This window comes from Perognathus longimembris, chromosome 14, assembly GCF_023159225.1.
Source record: "Perognathus longimembris pacificus isolate PPM17 chromosome 14, ASM2315922v1, whole genome shotgun sequence".
In the NCBI taxonomy this organism is placed as follows: Eukaryota; Metazoa; Chordata; class Mammalia; order Rodentia; family Heteromyidae; genus Perognathus; species Perognathus longimembris.
In genome coordinates, this window is record NC_063174.1 from 54,060,968 (window position 1) to 54,082,322 (window position 21,355).

The 21,355-nt window shown below is 38.8% G+C and overlaps 1 protein-coding gene and 1 long non-coding RNA gene across 2 annotated transcripts in view; both read right to left on the reverse strand.

The window, feature by feature from the left end:
* Positions 1-21,355, reverse strand: part of Trip11 (thyroid hormone receptor interactor 11) — a 71,161-nt gene that overhangs the window by 41,289 nt on the left and 8,517 nt on the right. The window contains exons 3-10 of the mRNA XM_048362164.1: positions 18,884-18,994; positions 15,557-15,835; positions 10,327-10,386; positions 8,595-8,760; positions 7,981-8,340; positions 4,604-4,644; positions 3,962-4,048; positions 129-341 (exon numbers count right to left, since the gene is read on the reverse strand). Of these exons, the coding sequence (XP_048218121.1) occupies positions 129-341; positions 3,962-4,048; positions 4,604-4,644; positions 7,981-8,340; positions 8,595-8,760; positions 10,327-10,386; positions 15,557-15,835; positions 18,884-18,994 (1,317 nt within the window). The remainder of the gene's footprint in view (positions 1-128; positions 342-3,961; positions 4,049-4,603; positions 4,645-7,980; positions 8,341-8,594; positions 8,761-10,326; positions 10,387-15,556; positions 15,836-18,883; positions 18,995-21,355) is intronic.
* On the reverse strand, positions 14,165-14,684 carry LOC125363147. Its single transcript, XR_007213180.1, has 2 exons — positions 14,481-14,684; positions 14,165-14,198 (listed from the first exon to the last, which is right to left on the reverse strand). It is a non-coding gene; the product is annotated as an uncharacterized LOC125363147 (long non-coding RNA).

Consider the following 21,355-nt stretch of genomic DNA (forward strand, 5'->3'; position numbering starts at 1 on the left):
CTAGAATATCAATAAATTAAATATTAACCACAAAATTTACATCTAACATTTTTGCATGTTTATCTGGTGTTCAGCCAACAGAGTAGAAGGTATTATACTTCATGACTTGCTATCTTTAACACAGTTACCTCTGTAGCTTCTTGGTTCTGCTTGTCCAATTCTTCTAATTCAGCCATCAGTGTTTCCTTTTCATTAATACTTTGATTTAGCTCTTGTTGCTTTGCCTCCAAGTTAAGTCTTAACTCATACAATTCTGAATCCAAATTCATATCTCTTGAAGCTGTACTTTTAATAACTTCATATTCATCTTTCAACTTTGAAAGTGTTACCTGAAGTTCTTCCTTAAATGGCAAGGGGGAAAATAGCACATACTATCAATTAAAGCAGAGACACCCACAATTAAGCATTTACACACATGTATGTAGATAAATAAAAATCCGGGGTCTACTTTAACTGCTCTGTATTGAAAATATTATTGAACAATACTTCAATAGAAACATATAAAGTTCAACAAGCCACAGCCTTCACTCATGTGCAATTTCACCTGCAGCTCCAGGCAAAACATTTCTATAAGCCTACATAAGAGGTGGCAACTTGTTTACGTAAGACGATTTCAGGTTGGGGAGCCTTTCCTGCCCATTCCCACTGCGGCTTCCTCGGCCCACATCTACCATATACGGACTTCAAAAGGTCCCATCTCCCAGCCCTTTTTACTTCCACTCCCTAACATCCAGTAACCAACAGCCACAGGTGAAATAAAGACAAAATCATCACCTACTCACTTTAAAGCTTGTAATCACTAATTAGAAAATAAAAGGCTTTTACCTTGGCTCTGTTAGAACAGGACTTTTGTCTTCCTTTTATCTTTCTTCCTTTCTCTCTTCCCTTCCCCTCTCTTGTTTTCTTTCTTCCTTTTTTCCCTCCCTCCCTCCTTTCTTTGTTGCTTCATCTTCGTCTTCTCATCAAGTACAGACTATGTTCATCATTCAAACCTGACATTCCCATATATGATCCATATGCCATTTTATAGTCAATCACTTGGCATTTAAGATTTTTCTATAAAAGCCCAGAAATGGGACAGTTCAGTTTTCACCTTATTTCAATATATGATTATGTTTCTGACTGTATCATTGTAAAGCCTTCTTTCACCAGTAAGAGATTTTTAAAATAGAAATCCTATAGAATCTACTTTAAATAAGAATCTCTCAGGCTGGGGATATGGCCTAGTGGCAAGAGTGCTTACCTCGTACACATGAGGCCCTGGGTTCAATTCCCCAGCACCATGTATACAGAAAATGGCCAGAAGTGGCACTGTGGCTCAAGTGGCAGAGTGCTAGCCTTGAGCAAAAAGAAGCCAGGGACAGTGCTCAGGCCCTGAGTCCAAGCCCCAGGACTGGCAAAAAAAAAAAAGAATCTCTCACACAAAGTTACTCAGGAGGCTGAGATCTGGAGATATGATCTGAGGATCATGGTTCAAAAGCAGCCTGGGCGGGGGGGAGAGGCTGGGGATATGGAATATGGCCTAGTGGCAGAATGCTTGCCTTGTATACATGAAGCTCTAGGTTCCATTCCTCAGCACCACATATATAGAAAAGGCCAGAAGTAGTGCTATGGCTCAAGTTGGCAGAGTGCTAGCCTTGAGCAAAAAGAAGCCAGGAACAGTGCTCAGGCCCTGAGTTCAGCCCCAGGATTGGCCAATAAATAAAATAATAATAATAAATTTGGGGGGGAGGAAGGATTGAGGGAGAAGGTAACAAACAGTACAAGAAATGTATCCAATACCTAACGTATGAAACTGTAACCGCTCTGTATATCAGTTTGACAATAAAAATTTAAAAAAAAAAAAAAGCAGCCTGGGCAGGAAAGACTGTGAGACTCTTCTTTCCAATTAACCTCCAAAATACTGGAAGTAGCACTGTGGCTCAAGTGGTACAGCACTAGCCTTGAGTGAAAAAACTCAGGGATGGTACCCAGACCCTGAGTTCATAACCCATGATCAGGAAAATAAATACATAGTTTCAATTTTCTTTAAATAAACAGACCAATAATGTCTTTTAAAAGGACCAAAAAAGCTCCAGGACATCAGCATCATATGTCTCATTTCCTCCCAATTTAGAACTTCATTCTCAACTGCACTTGAATGATGGGAACAGCATTCTCTTAAGACTTCCTAATGTTAACTGTTCACTTAGGAGAACCAGACACTTTTTATTTTCAGGTAGATCTTAAGAGCACGTTACTTTTGGCATTATTAACCAGTAAGCAGGCTCATGGAAAACACAATTCAGCAAAGAGTTGCAACAGACTACTTCATACCAAATTAAGGAAAATTACTATCAAAAATAGCTATGAAAAATAACATGAAAAGTTATATGCCTTATTGCTTTGTGGAGAGACTTGAAAACTATGAAGTACATCTCAGCTATTTAATGAGCAAAATAGAATGGGAACAGAAACAGAAAAAAAAATGTCCTTAAAAACTATGAATTGGAGACACTATTGGCATTTAGCGGGAGGAAGGAATGGTGGCAAGGATCCCCCAGGGTATAAGATAGTGCACACACCTAAGGATTTCCCACTTATAGGCCAATCACACCCTTTGAGAAAGACTATTTACTACTGGCATGTGGCATGTGGCATGTGGATGTTGGGCTACATAAGAACAGTATGCAGCCTGGGAATGTAGTTTAGTGGTAGAGGGCTTGCCTCACATGCAAGGAGCCCTGTGTTCAATTTCTCAGTACCACATAAACAGAAAAAGCCGGAAGTGGTGCTGTGGCTCAAGTGGTAGAGTGCTAGCCTGGAGCAAAAGAAACTCAGGGACAGTGCTCAGGCCCAGGACTGGCAAAAAAAGAAAGAAAACAGTATGCTAACATTTATGTCTTTTAAAGATTATATATATTTAGACATGCACTGATAAAAGGCAGGAAATGGAGAAAGAGGTCAAGCAATAGAGGTGTCAAAGATACTCAATGTGCGGGCTGGGGATATGGCCTAGTGGCAAGAGTGCTTCTCTCGTATACATGAGGCCCTGGGTTCAATTCCCCAGCACTACATATACAGAAAATGGCCAGAAGTGGCGCTGTGGCTCAAGTGGCAGAGTGCTAGCCTTGAGTAAAAAGAAGCCAGGGACAGTGCTCAAGCCTTAAGTCCAAGCCCAGGACTGGCCCCCCCCAAAAAAGATACTCAATATGCACTAGTATTTTCAGTATGTATTACTGAATATATATCTGAGTAGGCATGTATTCCTTTAAAAACTTAAGAATTTAGGGGGTAATACTGTGCAAAAAGAAATATAGTCATTACCTTATGTAACTGTAACCTCTCTGTAAATCACCTTTACAATAAAATAAAATAAATAATAAAGAAAAAAAAAGCTTTTCTGAAATTGAAAGGACAAATAACTAATGTACCAAAAAACAAAAATAAAAAACGATTTAAATTAAATTGAAATACTGGCCTTTAACTTAGTACTAACTTCCAATTGTCCTATATTTAAGCACTTATCATAGACAAGGAATTCTTTCCAGTGGTATAAATACCCACCTTTGCATTACAGAGTCCTAGTCTATCTTTGTTACTAATATACACAAAAAGATGCCATTTCTCCCAGTGAAATAGTGCCTTATCTCTGCCAATAAGAAATTTCTGTCCATGACATTACACATATTCTGGGGGCATACAAAGTGTATATACCTGTGCATGCTCCTGATGTTCTCAAGACATCATCAGAAACCAAAACAGGCCTCTACTATCTTTTCTGTACATCTTTGTGTGCCTACCAGTTGATCTCTGCATGTAAACCCTGGATAGCCTCTCATGCTCCGAACCTTGCCCAGGGACTTCAACCTGGCCTGAAGCACTCTATAACTAAACATTTCATTTTGATATAAGCTGGCCCTTCACTAAGAACTATAATTCATATACCATTTTAATTTGTCTCCATTTTAACAGCACCTACCTTTTCTTGACTCAATAGTGACTTCTCTTTTTCTAACATTTGGACATGCATTTTAAGTTTCAGATTGTCTTCAGCAAGATTCGATTCCTATAAAAATGTTAAAGCAGTAGTTTCAGATAGCAAAATTTCAAGTTTACAAAAAGCAGGCTAGCTATACAACTGTACATTTCTACTCAGTATTTCTTAAGCAATATATCAGAAGTAGAAAAATTCATCATTGGACAATCTGGAATCACTCATTTTAGACATTCTTATGGAGATTTTATTGTATTTGAAAAAAAAGTCTAAAATTTACAAATGACTTGAAATTAATAAACAATTCCCTGAACTTCTTAAAGAAAATCAAAATACATCCCTCATTTTTGTATATAATTTGCCTTCACCTTTACACAGATAACATTTGCCAATTAATCTGTAAAAAGATGTACTGTATCTGTTTTTTAAACTATGTAACTTTTTAACTAATGTCAATTTGTGACACATAGTTTCTGCTATTAATTAGCACACATAAAATTTCTGAAATGAAAATTCCTAGAGTAAGTTCAAAGGCATTTGTAAGAAAACACATAGTAAAAAAATGTAGTAAATGAAAACTTTCTTAATAAACCAAAGCCAACGCTTTCTTCCATAATATACATTTACCTGGGTTAAACTATTTAGTCTCATTATTTCACTTTCAGCATCTGTAAAAACAATAAATGAACCTGACATTAAAATTACTTAGAATATCTTAATAACCACCTTCCATGTTAAACTCAGAAATCCCATTAAACAAAATATATTTATAAACAGAATTAGCAAGTATTGACAGAATGAAACATATTTTTGTCATTTTATATTTCTAGTTTGACTATTCCAAAAAATGCCAATTAAAAACCCCATTAAAGCCAGGTGCTGGAGGCTCACACCTATAATCATACTTAGAAGGATGAGATCTGAGAATCCACCATTTCAAACCATATCAGGCAGGGAAGTCCAATGAGACTCTTATCTCCAGTTAATCACCCCCAAACTGGAAGTGGAACTGTGGCTCAAAGTGGTAGGGTGCTAGTTTTGAGCAAAATGAGCCCAGGGACAGCACCCAGGCCAGGAGTTTAAGCCTTAAGACCAAACAAAAATAAAAATAAAACAAACAAACAAAATGTTAAAACTCAATTCTTTGGAAAAATGTAGGCATTATCATTGTATTCTGGTTCATATTGCCTTAATAAAAATAGTACTCACAACTTGTTTCAAAATGAGTTGATTAATTTGGGTGTTGGAAATAGTGTAAGGTCTACAGACTGGAGGGGAGAAAACAAAGAAACATGGAAAGCAAGAAATGTAAGTATATCACAGCAATACAATGATCTCTCAATTATCTAAAGTGAGTTACATGAAGGTATTACATATAGATCCATAAACAGAAGAGGTCCTGGCAGAGGAGCACAGAAATAAGACTACATACAGTGAGCTCCGTTGAAGTAAATAATTTTAACATTCACTCAGAGAATAATGAGCATGTATGGTAAGGCCAGAAAAAATTAGCCCTTGCTCTAAAATAGTTTGTTACAATACAGAGAAGACTGGGTAATGGTGGCTCACACCTGTAATCGTAGCTACTCAGAAGGCTGAGATTTGAGGATTGAGGTTCGAAGCCTACTGAGACAAGAAAGTCCAAGATACTCTTAAGCACCAAAAAGCTGGAAGTAGAGCTCTGGGCTCAAGAGGTAGAGCACTAGCCTTGAGCAAAAAAGCTCAGGGACAGTACTCATGCCCTGAGTTCAAGCCTCAGTACTGCAAAAAAAAAAAAAAAAAAAAAAATCCATCCCCTTCCCCCCCCCCCAAAGTAAATGTATTATAATACAATTTGATGGAGCAAACACAGGTGCTATGGAGCCAGAGTGGCAGTTCAGGTACCTTCCCGTGAAGGTAACACCAGCATGACATCAATACACTGAGTTAGCAAGAAGGTAGGGTCACTCCACTCAGAGAAAGCAGAAACTACAGAGGTGACAGAACTAATAAAAGACTGTTGATAAGAAGAGCACCTGAGAGTTGACAGGGCTAAACTTACAACAGAGGGTGGATAGGAAGGGTTCAAACTGAATAAGTGGACGGGGACTGGACACAACGGACATTACATGCCCAAACTGAAAGAGTTCAGACTTCATCTTGAAGGTCTCATTGAACCACATAGTACTAAGAGTAGAATAATCTTTGCATTTCTGGAAATTTATTCTGATTGCAGAATAAAAAAACAAATGGATTAAAACAGAATAATGGAAACCAGAGAATGCAAATAGCTAACACTTTTCTAATGCTCTCTATGGACCAAACACCTCTATAGCGAACCTTGTACCTACTAGTTTATTACTCTCATTTCAATTCTTACAAGGAAGATACTATTATTTCAACCCTACAAATTAAAAAGGAGAAGAGAGAGATGCTAACTAACTTTCTAAGTGAGAGACAGAACTGGATTCCGGCCCAGTCTTATTTTGCTCTAAGAGATCTGTCACATGCCAAGCTCTGGCAGCTCATACCTATAATCAATCCTAGTTACTCAGGAGACTCAGATCTAAGAAAGGGGGATAAAATTAGGGCAAAAGGTCTGTTTTTAAACCAATAAACTCACTGAATCACTTGATACAATGAATAGATAAATTTACAGTGAGCAAAACTACTCCAATTGAAGGAAAATAAGAAAGAAGTCCAGAACCCATTCCTGTACGGCAGCTCCTAAGTTGCTGCACCTATGAGAAAAACTGGTCCTCCTCTGGTATATAATCCTGAAATATCATGCAATCAGATAGAACCTAAGAACTATAGGACAGGACATGCTTGGTGAAGAGTGAGCCTCTGGCTTTGAGAGACTAGTAAATGCTCCCTATCAACAGGTTAAGAAAGGAAGAGGAGGAGCTGGGGATATGGCCTAGTGGCAAGAGTGCTTGCCTTGTATACATGAGGCCCTGGGTTCGATTCCCCAGCACCACATATACAGAAAACGGCCAGAAGTGGCGCTGTGGCTCAAGTGGCAGAGTGCTAGCCTTGAGCAAAAAGAAGCCCGGGACAGTGCTCAGGCCCTGAGTCCAAGCCCCAGGACTGCCCCCCCCCAAAAAAAAAAGAAAGGAAGAGGAGGAGGAGCTGATGACTTTGAGTCTAACTTTAGTCTACAGTCTAACTAATATAGTCTAACTTTAATCTTTAGTCTATCTGATGTATAAAGAGTTGGTCACTCATATCAGGAACTTATGCTGAACAACTGGGCCATAGAGTGGGGTTAAGGAACATGGAGTGGCAATTCACAAGCACACAGGGCTAGAAATTTTCACAGCAGAGTGTGAATGTACTTGCAGCAAGAGTTATACCATGACAAAAGCACAAAGGGTAAATAAAATGCAACTTTTCAACTAACGAGCTCCTATTGCTTTCATGGCATAAATGAATATTGATGCTTTGTCTGTTTTACTTAATACTTGTTTGGGTTTTATGTTTGGTTAATTTTTTTTTTAACCACCACATAATACTGGTATAGTAACTGTCATTTTGAACAAGGTAAACAATAGAAATCCTATGGCTCTTATCACTCAGGTCTTTGCTTCAAGACAGAAAATCATTTCAAAAGCCAGCAATGATTGTTAGCAGAGGGAAGGCTGCATTCCCTAAATGAAGGGTCAGAGTCCTCATGAATTACATAAAGAATTTGGTTCCATGTACAGTGAAGGGAATAGACCCATACCTCCTACTAATTACATGAACATTTCTTGGGAATGTAGATTTCTACCTAAATCACTGACTTACATGTAAATAAACAATAAGGAAAGGAGGCTGAGAGATTAATTAAGCCATTTTACTAAAAATAAATTCATTTATGGTCTATTAATTATGGTGCTAAATCTAAGTCAAACAATTCTACTCAAATTACAATCATTTCCATAAATAATTATCACAAAGCATTCAATTATTTGTGAGGATCTCTGAAAACAATTAGTATGCAATGAAACACCAATTGGAAATAAGTTCCAAACATTTTATACCCGACAGCGCTTGTTGTAGTCTGCGCACTTCTTGCACTGAGGCACTCGGTGGAAGGATGCTCTCCTCCATCACAGTGTCACTCTGCCTCAGAGCACAAGTCTGCAGTTTGCTACATTCCAGCTTCAAGCTTTCACACTGTTCAATTATTTGTCTCTTTTCCTCATTTAACTGTTCTTGTTCTTGCTTCAAGATCTCTCTGTCATTTTCTGCAGAAGTTAATTTTTTAGTTATGTCTTTTATTTTATCCTCAAGCTCTTCGATTTTTTTTGTAGATTCTACTTTTTCAGTTTGTAGAACTTGAATAGATTTTTGCATTTTGTAGACTTTGGAGTGGTCAGCTGAGGTAACTCCAGAGCCACCTGGAGCATAAACAAAAATCCAGGATGTCAGATGTCAAGTTCCAAATAAATAGCTTAATAAGAGACTTAATGCAATGCTAATCTCTTTAATAGAAGATTTAGTGTGACAAATTTCTGACAAAAAGCAGAACCAGTCATCTGGTCTTTAGAACTCAGTCCAAGTTTATAGCAGTGTCCTGGTCTGAAGAATGCTAAGTTTGTCTTTTAATTTCATTTTAACGCCATCTAATATGTGAAAGGAATAAAACAATCACCTTGATGTAATAGGTTTTCAAGTTCTTCAATTCGTTCTTCATATTCACTTAACTCCCCTCGATGCCGACGACTTATCTCTGTCAGTTTCTGTTGATGAGCATTCTGCAGTACTGACATTTCATGTTGATGGTCATCAATTTCCTGACTCAGATTCTGTTTAAGTTCCTTAAAAAGTAAGAACAAAGTTAACCACATTTATTGTCTGTGAGTTAGTCTACTATTTTCCAGAAGTGTATAGAATAGATCCTTTGTATCCATGGGTATATGGTTCTAAGGAAACCACTGTTGAGGAAAAGCTGTGAATACTCAGAGCGGATGGAGAGTCTAAACACAACTGATATAAATGCAGGACTGACCGAGAGTTTCTACATCAGCATCAACTGAACTGTATTACTGTATTATTAAAGCTAATTCACTGAACTGGTTTAAGAGAAATGAATCACAGTTTCCAAATTGGGACAATTCTGACAGACTCCATGCCTGTTTTTTTCAAGCATTAAAAACATAGTGCCAGTGACCACGAACTCTTTCCCTAACAACATACTCTACCAATGATGGAATCCACCTCTTGCTAAGGTGTACCTGATGTGCTATCACTGCTATGTCACTCTCTTGCTTGGTCTTTCCTTCTGCCAGTTTTAAGGGACTTCCAAACTGTCAGGTGGGATGCCTTGCTACCCAAGTTGAAATGAGTAATATTTCTCCAAGAATCTAGATCTCAACAGGAAGCATTCTCAAGAGTCTGTCCACCACATCCCATTAGAGTAGATTCCTGATGGCGCCCCCCCCCATTCTTCCTCACACAAGAATGCTCAACTCTTTCATCAGTCCTCCACACAGACTACCCTTAGTCCTTCTAGTAAATCGTGTTTCACTTTACTTAGCCAGAAACGGTTCTTATTAATTATAACACCAAGAATCCTAATTACAAATTAGCTTTCATTTCCTGAGAAGATTAGTGAAAACTATCCTTTAACCCTATATATTTTATGTGTGCCACCCTTTGGTTAAAAACAATACTTAAATCTCAGCACAATCCTACAAAGCAGTTTTCATGATGATATCTAATTTACTGATGATAGAAGCTGGGAAATGTTAAATAACTTGCCCAAAGTACAATTGGTAAAAAGTCCAATCAGGATTCACTAGTATTATAGCAGTAAACTCCAAACTAAATATTTTAAATCTAAAAAAAATTCAAATAATTCACTATCATGATGTATATGTATCTTAGATAATCATTCATTCATCTACTTTGTGCCAGTACCAGGGCTTGAACTCAGCAAGCACTTCATGTTCTTGCTTGGCCTTCTTGTTCATGGTTAATGCTCTACTGCTTGAGCCATAATTCCAGCCTGGCTTTTTGCTCATTAGTCAAAGACAGAATCTAATGGACTTTTCACTGGCATCTTATTTTGTCAATATCCTTGAATCCTAAAACCCTGAAACTTCAATAACACTGGAATTGTTTTAATAAAGACATTTTATGAGATATAGTACAATATAGACTTATCAAGTATAAATTACTGAAAATAATTGTTCATAATCAAATCATTTTAGTTATTTTGTATAACTTAATTATCTATAGAATAGAGGTAATAAAATACTTAAAAATGAGTATTTTAGTCTAAACAGTCACTACTGTAATAGCCCTTTTGGTAATTTAGCTTATACCTTTACTACACAGATTTTAGAGCACAATAGCCAGTGGCAGTCAACAATGTGATTTACCTTAATAACATTTTGCAGCCTGCAGATTTCACTTTGATCAGAACTATGTGTTCCTTGTGCCTTAAAAGGTTAGAAAAGAAAATTAGAACATAATTGAACTAATTTTCCTGTAAAATAAAAAGTCACAAACTTCATTAAAAGGTATTTTCCAAAAAGAGAATATTTCTAGACAGACTATGATTAAAGAACAAAGAATAAGTACTCTTCAAAGAAGTACATTAGTAAAAATAAAAAAAGATAATATATTCAAGACTTTTTTTTAACAAAGTGAGGATGATAGTTTTCAAGACAGACAGAAAAAAAAACCAGAAACAAAATACCTTATTCTGCTTAAAAAAACATAAATGTGAGGGGAATGGAATGGGTTTTTTTTTTTTTGGCCAGTCCTGGGGCTTGGACTCAGGGCCTGAGCACTGTCCCTGGCTTCTTCTTGCTCAAGGCTAGCACTCTGCCACTTGAGCCACAGCGCCCCTTCTGGCCATTTTGTGTATATGTGGTGCTGGGAAATCGAACCCAGGGCCTCATGTATACGAGGCAAGCACTCTCGCCACTAGGCCATATCCCCAGCCCCTGGAATGGGTTTTTAAAAGGAAATTTCTACAATCCACAGTTACTCAATACTGATGCTAACAAAAAACAAGTAAAATTCTTTTAAAAATGATTTTACCCGGGCTGGGGATATGGCCTAGTGGCAAGAGTGCTTGCCTCATATACATGAGGCCCTGGGTTCGATTCCCCAGCACCACATATACACAAAATGGCCAGAAGGGGCGCTGTGGCTCAAGCGGCAGAGTGCTAGCCTTGAGCAAAAAGAAGCCAGGGACAGTGCTCAGGCCCTGAGTTCAAGCCTCAGGACTGGCCAAAAAAAAAAAAAAATGATTTTACCCACGGGGCTAGGAATGTGGCTTAGTGATAGCGTGCTTGCCTTGCATGAATGCATGAAACTCATGCATTAAGCTCTAGGTTTGATTCCTCAGTACCACCTAAACAGAAAAGGCTGGAAGTGGTGCTGTGACTCAAGTGGTAGAGCGCTAGCCTTGAGCAAAAAAGAAAAGCTCAGTGACAGTGCCTAGGCCTGAGTTCAAGCCCCAGGAGTTGCAAAAAACAAAAACAGAAAACAAAGATTTTACCCAGATCTCAACTTCAATATAAAATAATATTTTGTTTTCAATCTTTCTCTTCTCAAAGTTGCACAATATTCATTTATCTTTAAAATATTTTAAACTGATAACATAAATTGCCCATATTTAGGGGGTATAATGTGGCACATCAATGTATGGACACATGGCATAATCAAGGCAATTAGCATTGTCCATTATCTAAACATGTATCATTTATATGTGGTGAAAGCATTCAAAAGTCTCTCTCTTGCCTTTTTTTTTTTTTTTTTGCCAGTCCTGGGCCTTGGACTCAGGGCCTGGGCACTGTCCCTGGCTTCTTTTTGCTCAAGGCTAGCACTCTGCCACTTGAGCCACAGCGCCACTTCTGGCTGTTTTCTATATATGTGGTGCTGGGGAATCAAACCCAGGGCTTCATGTATATGAGGCGAGCGCTCTACCACTAGGCCATATTTCCAGCCTTCTCTTGCCTATTTTTAAATATACATGGAACTGAGGCTAGAGCTTAGTGGTTGAACAAGTACACAAGTTTACAAAAGGCCATGGGTTTGATTCTAAGCAGTGAGATGCTTCTCTAGGGAGAAAGAGAAAGAGAAAGAGAAAGAGGACAGAGAAAGAGAGAGAGAGAGAGAGAGAGAGAGAGAGAGAGAGAGAGAGAGAGAGAGGCAGAGGCATAAACAAAGAGAGGAAACAGCTGGGTAGCCTGTAATCCTAGCACTTGAGCTGCTCTATGACTGAAAAAACAAACATGGCAGAATAGAAAGATTATGGGATTTGGAATCAGAGGATGTGTATCTAAGGCAGACACAAAAACACAAGCCTGTAATCCCTCCTACTCCGGAGACTGAAGCAGGATTGCAAGTTCAAGCCCCTGAGTCATAAACAGAATGAGACAACCAACTCAAAAAGAAGGGGGAGGAGGCTGGGGAGGATATTCAAAAGCTGAGCACTTGCACAGTATGTGTGAATCCCTGACCTCAATCCTTAGCACTACAAAAAAAGTATATCTGAATCATAACAATCACTTTGACAATGAGTACATTACTTTTACTAATAACTTTGGTTTCTTACCTGAAAACTAGAAGCAGTAAATATTTCACATAAAGAACATAGAGATAATTTATATGTAAACATTTTAGTATTTTATATAGTAATACAAATGTTAACTTTTGTTACCCACTGACAAGTCTAATTATGCTCTTCAATTTTTTTGTTTAGTTTTGTTCTTGAGGTGGTCCTGGGGCTTGAACTCAGGCCTGGGTAGTGTCCCTGAGCTTTCTGGCTCGAGGTTAGTGCTCTACCACTTGAGTCACAACTCCACTTCCAGCTTTTTGGTGATTAGAGAAAAGAATCTCACAGACATTTCTGCTCTGGCTGGCCTTGAACCACGACCCTGAGATCTCAGCTTCCTGAGTAGTTAGGATTACAGGTGTGAGCTACTAACGCTCAGAAATGCCTCTCCATCTTTATAGTTCATTACAGGTCTGCCATGTACTAAGCTTTCAAGATGAGTTTAAGTGAACATACAAAAGCCTATCTCGTCCCTGTGATACTATACCCTAATTAGTGTTTCTTTTTGTTTTTATTTTTACTTTTTGAGACATAGTCTCACTAGGCAGCTTAGAATGTCTTGGAATGCTATGCAGCCTGGGCTGGCCTCCCAGCCGGCTCCTCTTGTTCCTGCTTCAACCTCCCAGGGGCTTCAACCTCCCAGGGGCTAGAGAACAAATGTGTGCCACCTTACCTGGTGCTTCATTGTTTCTGAAAATGTGTTCCTCAGATTACCAGAATTTGCTTACATGCCATTTCCAAGTACTAAAAGAGCAAATCAAAATACCTAAAGGTAGGACATGTATCAAGTTCTCTACATTGTTTTGTTTTTCTTTTTACAAAGTTTAAGAATTACTGCTTTTCTGGAGACAAAATGGACAGATTGTCCTATATATAAGTTTATTTTGGGTACTAGAAATGTCCAACAACATAGGAAACTACAAATAGATATTTTAACAAAAAAGATTTCTCTTTTTGGAGTGGTAATTGATGAAATTATAAATATATGAAGATAAATGTAGCAATGAAATCCCTCCTGGTATAACTAATATAAGCTAATAATTTTCTTTTTCATAACTAGATTATATTCACAAAAAAGATAAATAATCTCAGAAGCAAAGCACTCGAAAGCTAAAAACGGAACTTTTTTTGTCTTGGAGTATTTGAGGGCTTCTCTGCTGGGAACACCAGGACTTGCAAGCTGCCACTGCTTTCTGAGATTTTTAAAATCGTGTGTGTGTGTGTGTGTGTGTGTGTGTGTTGGTAGTGGAGTTGGAACTCAGGGCCTGTGTGTGTGTGTGTGTGTGTGTGTGTGTGTGTGTGTGTTGGTAGTGGAGTTGGAACTCAGGGCCTGTGTGTGTGTGTGTGTGTTGGTAGTGGAGTTGGAACTCAGGGCCTGGGTGTGTGTGTGTGTGTGTGAGTGTGTGTTGGTAGTGGAGTTGGAACTCAGGGCCTGGGTGTGTGTGTGTGTGTGTGTGTGTGTGTGTGTGTGTGTGTGTGTTGGTAGTGGAGTTGGAACTCAGGGCCTGGGTGTGTGTGTGTGTGTGTGTGTGTTGGTAGTGGAGTTGGAACTCAAGGCCTGGGTGTGTGTGTGTGTGTGTGTGTGTGTGTGTGTGTGTTGGTAGTGGAGTTGGAACTCAGGGCCTGGGCACTGTTCCTTAGCTTTTTCAACTCAAGGTTGATATTCTATCATTTGAACCACAGCTCTACTTCTAATTTTTTGGTGATTAATTACAGAGAGACTCAAGGACTTTCCTGCCAGGCTGGCTTCAAACTACAATCCTCTGATCTCAGCCTCTTGAGTAGCTAGAATTACAGGTGTCAGCTACTAATACCCAACAAGCTTTAGTGACATTAAAATGAAAATATGACCATTGGTATTATATGTTAGACTACTTTATGTTACTTCTCATGTATTAGAAATTAAATTGTTATTTGGGACTGGAGACTTTCCTCCTAGGAACCTTTTTGTCTTACATATTACACATTTCAAATTTTACATACTATGGAGATGGTCAGTAGATCTGATACATACACCTTTATTTGAACTTAGCTTCATCAATGAAAACAACAATGAAAAACAAAATATATCAGGGATTCTTTTCTTTTTGGTCAGTCATGGGGCTTGAACTTGGGACCTGGGCTCTGGCCCTGAGCACTTTTGCTCAAGGCTAGTGCTTTACCAACTTTGAGCCACAGCTCCACTTCCAGGTTTTTTTTTTTTGTTGTTGTTTTTGCCATTCCTGGGGCTTGAACTAAGGGCCTGGGCACTGTCTGTGAGTTTCTTCTGTTCAAGGCTAGCAATCTACCACTTGAGCCACAGCACCACTTCTGGCTTTTTCTGTTTATGTGGTACTGAGGAACTGAAGCCAGGGCTTCATGCATGCTAGGCAAGCATTCTACCACTACGCCATACTCCCAATTTTTTTTTTTTTTTTTTTTTTTGGCCAGTCCTGGGCCTTGGACTCAGGGCCTGAGCACTGTCCCTGGCTTCTTCCCGCTCAAGGCTAGCACTCTGCCACTTGAGCCACAGCGCCACTTCTGGCCGTTTTCTGTATATGTGGTGCTGGGGAATCGAACCTAGGGCCTCGTGTATCCGAGGCAGGCACTCTTGCCACTAGGCTATATCCCCAGCCCGCATACTCCCAATTTTTGAGTGGTTAATTGGACATAAGAGTTTCACAGGGACTTTCCTGCTCTGGCTGGCTTTGAACCTCAATCCTCAGATCTCAGAATTCTGAGTAGCTAGGATTCTAGGCACGAGCCACCAACGCTCAGAGATGCCTCCCCATCTTTATATTTCATTACTTTTATTTTATTCTAAAAATGGATCTATTATTTTATTTTTATTTTTTTCAAATGTTGTATAGAAGAAGAAACTGAAGCTGACAGGAGAAAGGTGACCCAACTAGAATTACTTAGAAGCCAATAGCAGAATTAGAAATAAAACACAGATTTCCTAGCACACTAGTATGATACCCAATGCTCTTCATATAGCTGCCAAAGTAGTACCAGCACTTTTACTCACTTAATACTCTTAAAATGTCATTCAAATTTACTACCTGAGCAATATGCTTCCAATGGCCAACTTCAGATTCAAGTCTGGAAACTTCATTTGACAATCTGTTTATTTCTTGTTGTGATGAAATTATATCACTGAAGTCCATGCCATCATCATGAAATGCAGAAGCATGATGACTGATCCCATAGCCAAATGAAGATGACGCGGTAGTTGCTGTTACACTGCCAGCTCCTGAATGCACCGACTGAGCAGCCGTCTGCAGTTTCTGCAACTGATCCTGTAGTGCAATCTGTCTTGCTTTAAGGTGGCTGATTTCTACCTACATTTTTATAATCCAAATTTTAGAGAAAGTACTTTATTGACCTTTACAATTCATAACACTGAAACAATGATTTGTCTAAGGTTATCCAATAATGGTACTCTATGAAGTGACTTCTGTAATATCCTAATCAAAAGATTTCTATTTTAAAAAACATAATTACTGTAGTTAAAGCAGATATAATATTTTGAATAGTATAAAGATTAGAATTTCACTTGAAGTGATGGTGGTGGTGGTCCTGAGGCTTGACTCAGAGGCTGGGCATTGTCCCTAAGTGTTTTTGCTCAAGGCTAGCACTCTACCACTTTGAGACATAGTTCCGCTTCCAGTTTTGGGGTGGTCAAATGGATTTATGAGGCTCACAGACTTTCCTACCCAGACTGGCTTTGAACCATGATCCTCAGATCTCAGTTTCCTGAGTAGTTAGGACTATAGGTATGAACCTCAAGTGCTCATCCTCACTTGAAGTTTAAAAGCAATTAATTTCTATAGCTTTACTATATAACAGGTAGTACAGGCAATTTCTTAGGGCTTTCAAATTTTAAATGATGAGAAAATGAAAGGTGTATCAATTTATAAGTTCAAAAGTTTCCTTAGAATTCTCCTCTTAAGAATGTTTTGTACAAGTGACTATGATTAGATTTAGGCTTAAAATGCACCAGGAAATCACAGGTAACTTTGTACTTGTCTACACAGTACAGCTAGAAAAATGCTTTGATTTATAAATCCATTCTCTTCAGACAAGATAACATAGTGAGCCCATTATTATTGCCCCATGAATCTTTTTTTTTTCTGTCAGTCCTGGGCCTTGGACTCAGGGCCTGAACATTGTCCCTGGCTTCTTTCTGCTCAAGGCTAGCACTCTGCCACTTGAGCCACAGCGCCACTTCTGGCCGTTTTTCTATATATGTGGGTGCTGGGGAATCGAACCCAGGGCTTCATTAATACAAAGCAAGCACTCTTGTCACTAGGCCATACTCCCAGCCCCTGCCCCATGAATCTTAAAAGGAAAAAAAAAATGCACTAGAAGAGGCTCTGACTTTAACAATGGCAAAGATGGACAGTTGAAAATCTACCCTTTTTAGGGAGAGACCAATATAAAAATTCTGAAACCCTGAATAGGGTCTTAATTGAGGGCTAGCAATACTATAAATTATAGCGCACAAGGTATTACAAATACAGAATCTACCATGATACTACAACCCATCTGAATGGAAGATTATCCAGGGCACACAGGTAATCTAGAAAAAACTAAAATAAACTTTCTATAAAGTACTCTAATGCAAGAGACACTATTCTCAAGTGAAGAAAATGTGATGTTATGAAAGTAACAAGTAATAACATTTATTCCTGTACACACCTGTGCAAATAGATAAGCCAACATCAAATATATTTATGCTATACATTACAATAAAAAGATTTTCATATTAAATCCATTCTCTAGTAGAGAATTATAGTTTTGTACAACTTTCATTTTCCCACAAACAAACTTCATCTCTGGGGAATGTGAACATCACAATGAAGACGGCAAATAGGTTCAGAAAATAACATCTGTATAGTTACATATTATCTTTCACACTAGTGAAAAGTATTGAAATCCATATTTCAGATGTAGTTATGATATAAAAATGTCATCAGATATCTCAGGATGGAAGCTCAAAGTCAGCCTGAGCAGGAAAGTCTGTGAGACTCTTATCTCCAATTTCTTGGTGAAAAAGCCCTAAGTGGAGCTGTGGCTCAAGCAGTAACGAGGACCTCTATATAGGCAAAAAAGAAAAACACTGTCATTATAGAGTAGATATCTACATTGAGTTGTGGAGCTGCACAAATGCAAGCTCTAATAACAAATAAAAGGGGGCTGGGAATGTGGCTTAGTGGTAAGGTGCTCGCCTCATATACATGAAGCCCTGGGTTCAATTCCTCAGCACCACATATATAGAAAAAGCCAAAAGTGGTGCTGTGGCTCAAGTAGAGTGCTAGCCTTGAGCAAAAAGAGGCCAGGGTCAGTGCTAGAGTTCAAGCTTCACGACTGGCAAAAACAAACAACAAATAAAAGTTCCAAACTGGGACTGGGAATATGGCTTAGTGATAGAGTGCTTGCCTAGCATGCATGAGGCCCTCAGTTTGATCCCTCAGTACCACATAAACAAAAAAAATTACAATAAAGTTATATTAAAAAGTTCCAAACATATGCTTTATGCACACTCTACTATCAATACTTAATGCCAAAATTTTAAACAGCATGTTTGCAACAATGGAGTGAGCAATGGAGCTTTGGGAAATGAAAAACGTCATTGCCCCCTTCACAGCATATTCCATCAACTCCTCTGGAGGATAGAAGCACATATTTGACCATAAATGTATATGCACATGTGTATATGTATATCCATACATATATTCCCTGTCTTCTCCCCTGCGTCCATTCCCGAAGTAGATGGGATCATAGGTATGTACCACCATGCATAGTTGCCCAAAGTGTGACTTGTAACCTTGTTATAACTACCACGCAAGGACTTCTATTTACTATGATTTCCATGAGTGCTACAGAGAGTGTGGCCCATGGACTGATGCCAGGTGCACTCATCATTAGTGGTAGCAAGTACAGGATCTGAAAGAGTAAGGCCTAAAAGACTTCAAGCAATTTAGCTGTAATTAAATCTGTGCTGAGTCTTTCACAATGAAAACAAGGGACTGGTAAGCTGAACTGGAACTTGTAATTTTTTTAAAATTCATTTTATTCCATAGAATTATCAATACCCATCAGACTGCAAACTTAAGGTCTATTTTTGAGCTCTACTTTAGATGTTTATATTTATCTCTAATGTAGAATATATTTTTATTTTTCATGACACTAAGAGAACTGGAAACCAGCTGATCTAAATTTTGAAAACAGAAACAAAAAATTTTCTGTTAATTGGTCTCCACAAACACTGGTTTATATAATATAAACTTAACAGAAAAGCTACCTGAGTTTTATCTAATTCAACACTCTTTCAATATTTGTAGGGATCTAAAGCTCATAGTGAGGTAAGAATGAAGTAACTTTACCTCTTTCTGTTGTAGCTGACTTCGGTAACTTGTAGACTGTTGCTTTATTTGAAGCTCTGAGGCTTCATGCTTTTCTTCCAAATCAGTACAAAGTTTTTTAAGTCTTTCATTCTAGAAGAAAAACATATTGTCAACATGAAGCCTACAAGTCAAACACATTAGTAATGTGATACGCATAGCATTATAAATATACTGCTTCTCATAAGAAAGTGGTGTAAAGTATAAAAGACCTCAGACAGAATTCTGGCCTTTAACCACATTGAATGAGAAAGGAGACTGCTGGTGGGGAAAGGTCCTGCTGCAGGGAAGGCAAGGTGGCTTCACTTTGGAGAAGCCAATCACTTTTGTCTTATTCTAGGGACTTCTGACAGTAACAGAGATGAAAATTAAGATCCAGGGGGATTACATAAAATCCACAGAGAAAAGCATATAATAATGCACATTAAAAGAAAAGTTATAAGAACCACAAATTTTCCTTTAGGATTCTATCTCCAGAAATCTATCAAAGACTTAAACAGTAATAAGAATAGTCATACAACCAATTATCACCCATTCTGCTGGCAAACTGTGAATGAATTCCTGTGAGCTGATAATGTTAAAAAAAAACAAAACTGCACCTAACTGAGCAGCACAGTATACTAAAGGCAAAATCAGGTTCTACCCAGGCACAGGTGGCTCACACTTGTAATCCTAAACTACTGAGTAGGCTGATGTCTGAGGATCTCAGTTCAAAGCCAGACTGGTCAGGAAAGCCCATGAGACTATCATCTCCAATTAACCACCAAAAAAACTGGAAGTGGAGCTGTTGCTCAAGTGGTAGAACACTAGCCTTGAGCCTTAAAGCTCAGGGACAGTGCCCAGTCCCTCAGTTAAAAGCCCAGGACACACACACACACACACACACACACACACACACACAGCATTCTGACTGCTGAGATTACAGATACACACACACACACACACACACACACACACACACACACACACAGCATTCTGACTGCTGAGATTACAGATAACATACCACTACATTGAACCTTATTTTCGAATGCATGAAATATACAGCAGAGGGCACTGGTCTGAAAGGAGGTAGAAATAAATGAACAAAAAGAAGAGCAGAGAAGAATATGAGAAAGACATTCCTGCTGGGTATACTGGTATATTCCTGTAATCCTAGCTACTTGGGAAGTAGAGGCAGGAAGATGGAAGAGGTATAGGTCAGTGTGGGAAAAGTGAGCAATACCCTATCCTGAAAAAACAAAATATAAAGGAAAGAGCTAAGGGCATGGTAGAATGCTTGCCTAGCTTGCACAAGACCCTTGGTTCAATCCAGGAATACAGAAGAAAGAAGGAAGACAAGCACAGGAAAAAGGAGGGAGGAAGAGGAGAAGGAAGTAGAGAATGAAGGGAAGGGAGAGGGAGGAGGAGATGAGAAGAGGGGGGAGGGGAAGAGGAGTGGGAGAAAAACTCCTGGTGTCTACATTTCTGATTGCCACCCCTTTGTAAAGTCTGGTTACATTTCTGCTCTTAGGAGTCCATGAAACAATCACAACTTAAAATAACCAATTCCGTTTTATACACACACACACACGTATATGTATATGTGTATATATGCATACATGTGTATTCATATATTAGGGTCTTCTAAAGCCAACTTCAATTTTTTTTTTTTTTTTTTGGCCAGTCCTGGGCCTTGGACTCAGGGCCTGAGCACTGTCCCTGGCTTCTTCCCGCTCAAGGCTAGCACTCTGCCACTTGAGCCACAGCGCCGCTTCTGGCCGTTTTCTGTATATGTGGTGCTGGGGAATCGAACCTAGGGCCTCGTGTATCCGAGGCAGGCACTCTTGCCACTAGGCTATATCCCCAGCCCCCTCAATTTTTTTTTAATAAACAGTCCTAATTAGTTGCAAAAATGGAAATTTACCACTTTTATCTTTTTTTTTTGGGGGGGGTAGTTCTGGGGCTTGAATTCAGTGCTGTGAACTCTCAGCTTCTCTCACTCAGCTTTTTTGCCCACAGCTGGTGCTCTACTACTGGAACTGCATCTGTACCCTGGCATTTTGCTGCTAATTGGAGATGGAGTTTTGTGGATTTTTCTGCCTGCGCTGGTCTTGAAGTATGTTCTTCCAATCTCAACCTCCTGAGTTAATAGGGTCGCTTATCTTTTCTTAGAGGACTTCCAACAGCAAAGTTTGTCTATCTTTTTTTATGGCCAGTCCTGGGGCTTGGACTTGGCCTGAGCACTGTCCCTGGTTTCTTTTTGCTCAAGGTTAACAATCTACAACTTGACTCACATTGCCACTTCCAGCTTTTTCTGTGTATGTGATGCTGAGGAATCGAACCCAGGGCTTCATGCATGCTAGGCAAGCACTCTGCCACTAAGCCACATTCCCAGCCCTGCCTATCTTTTTGAATAGCATAAAACTCATTCTCTCTTGGCAATTACCATAAGGTTATATTTAATAAATCTTAAAA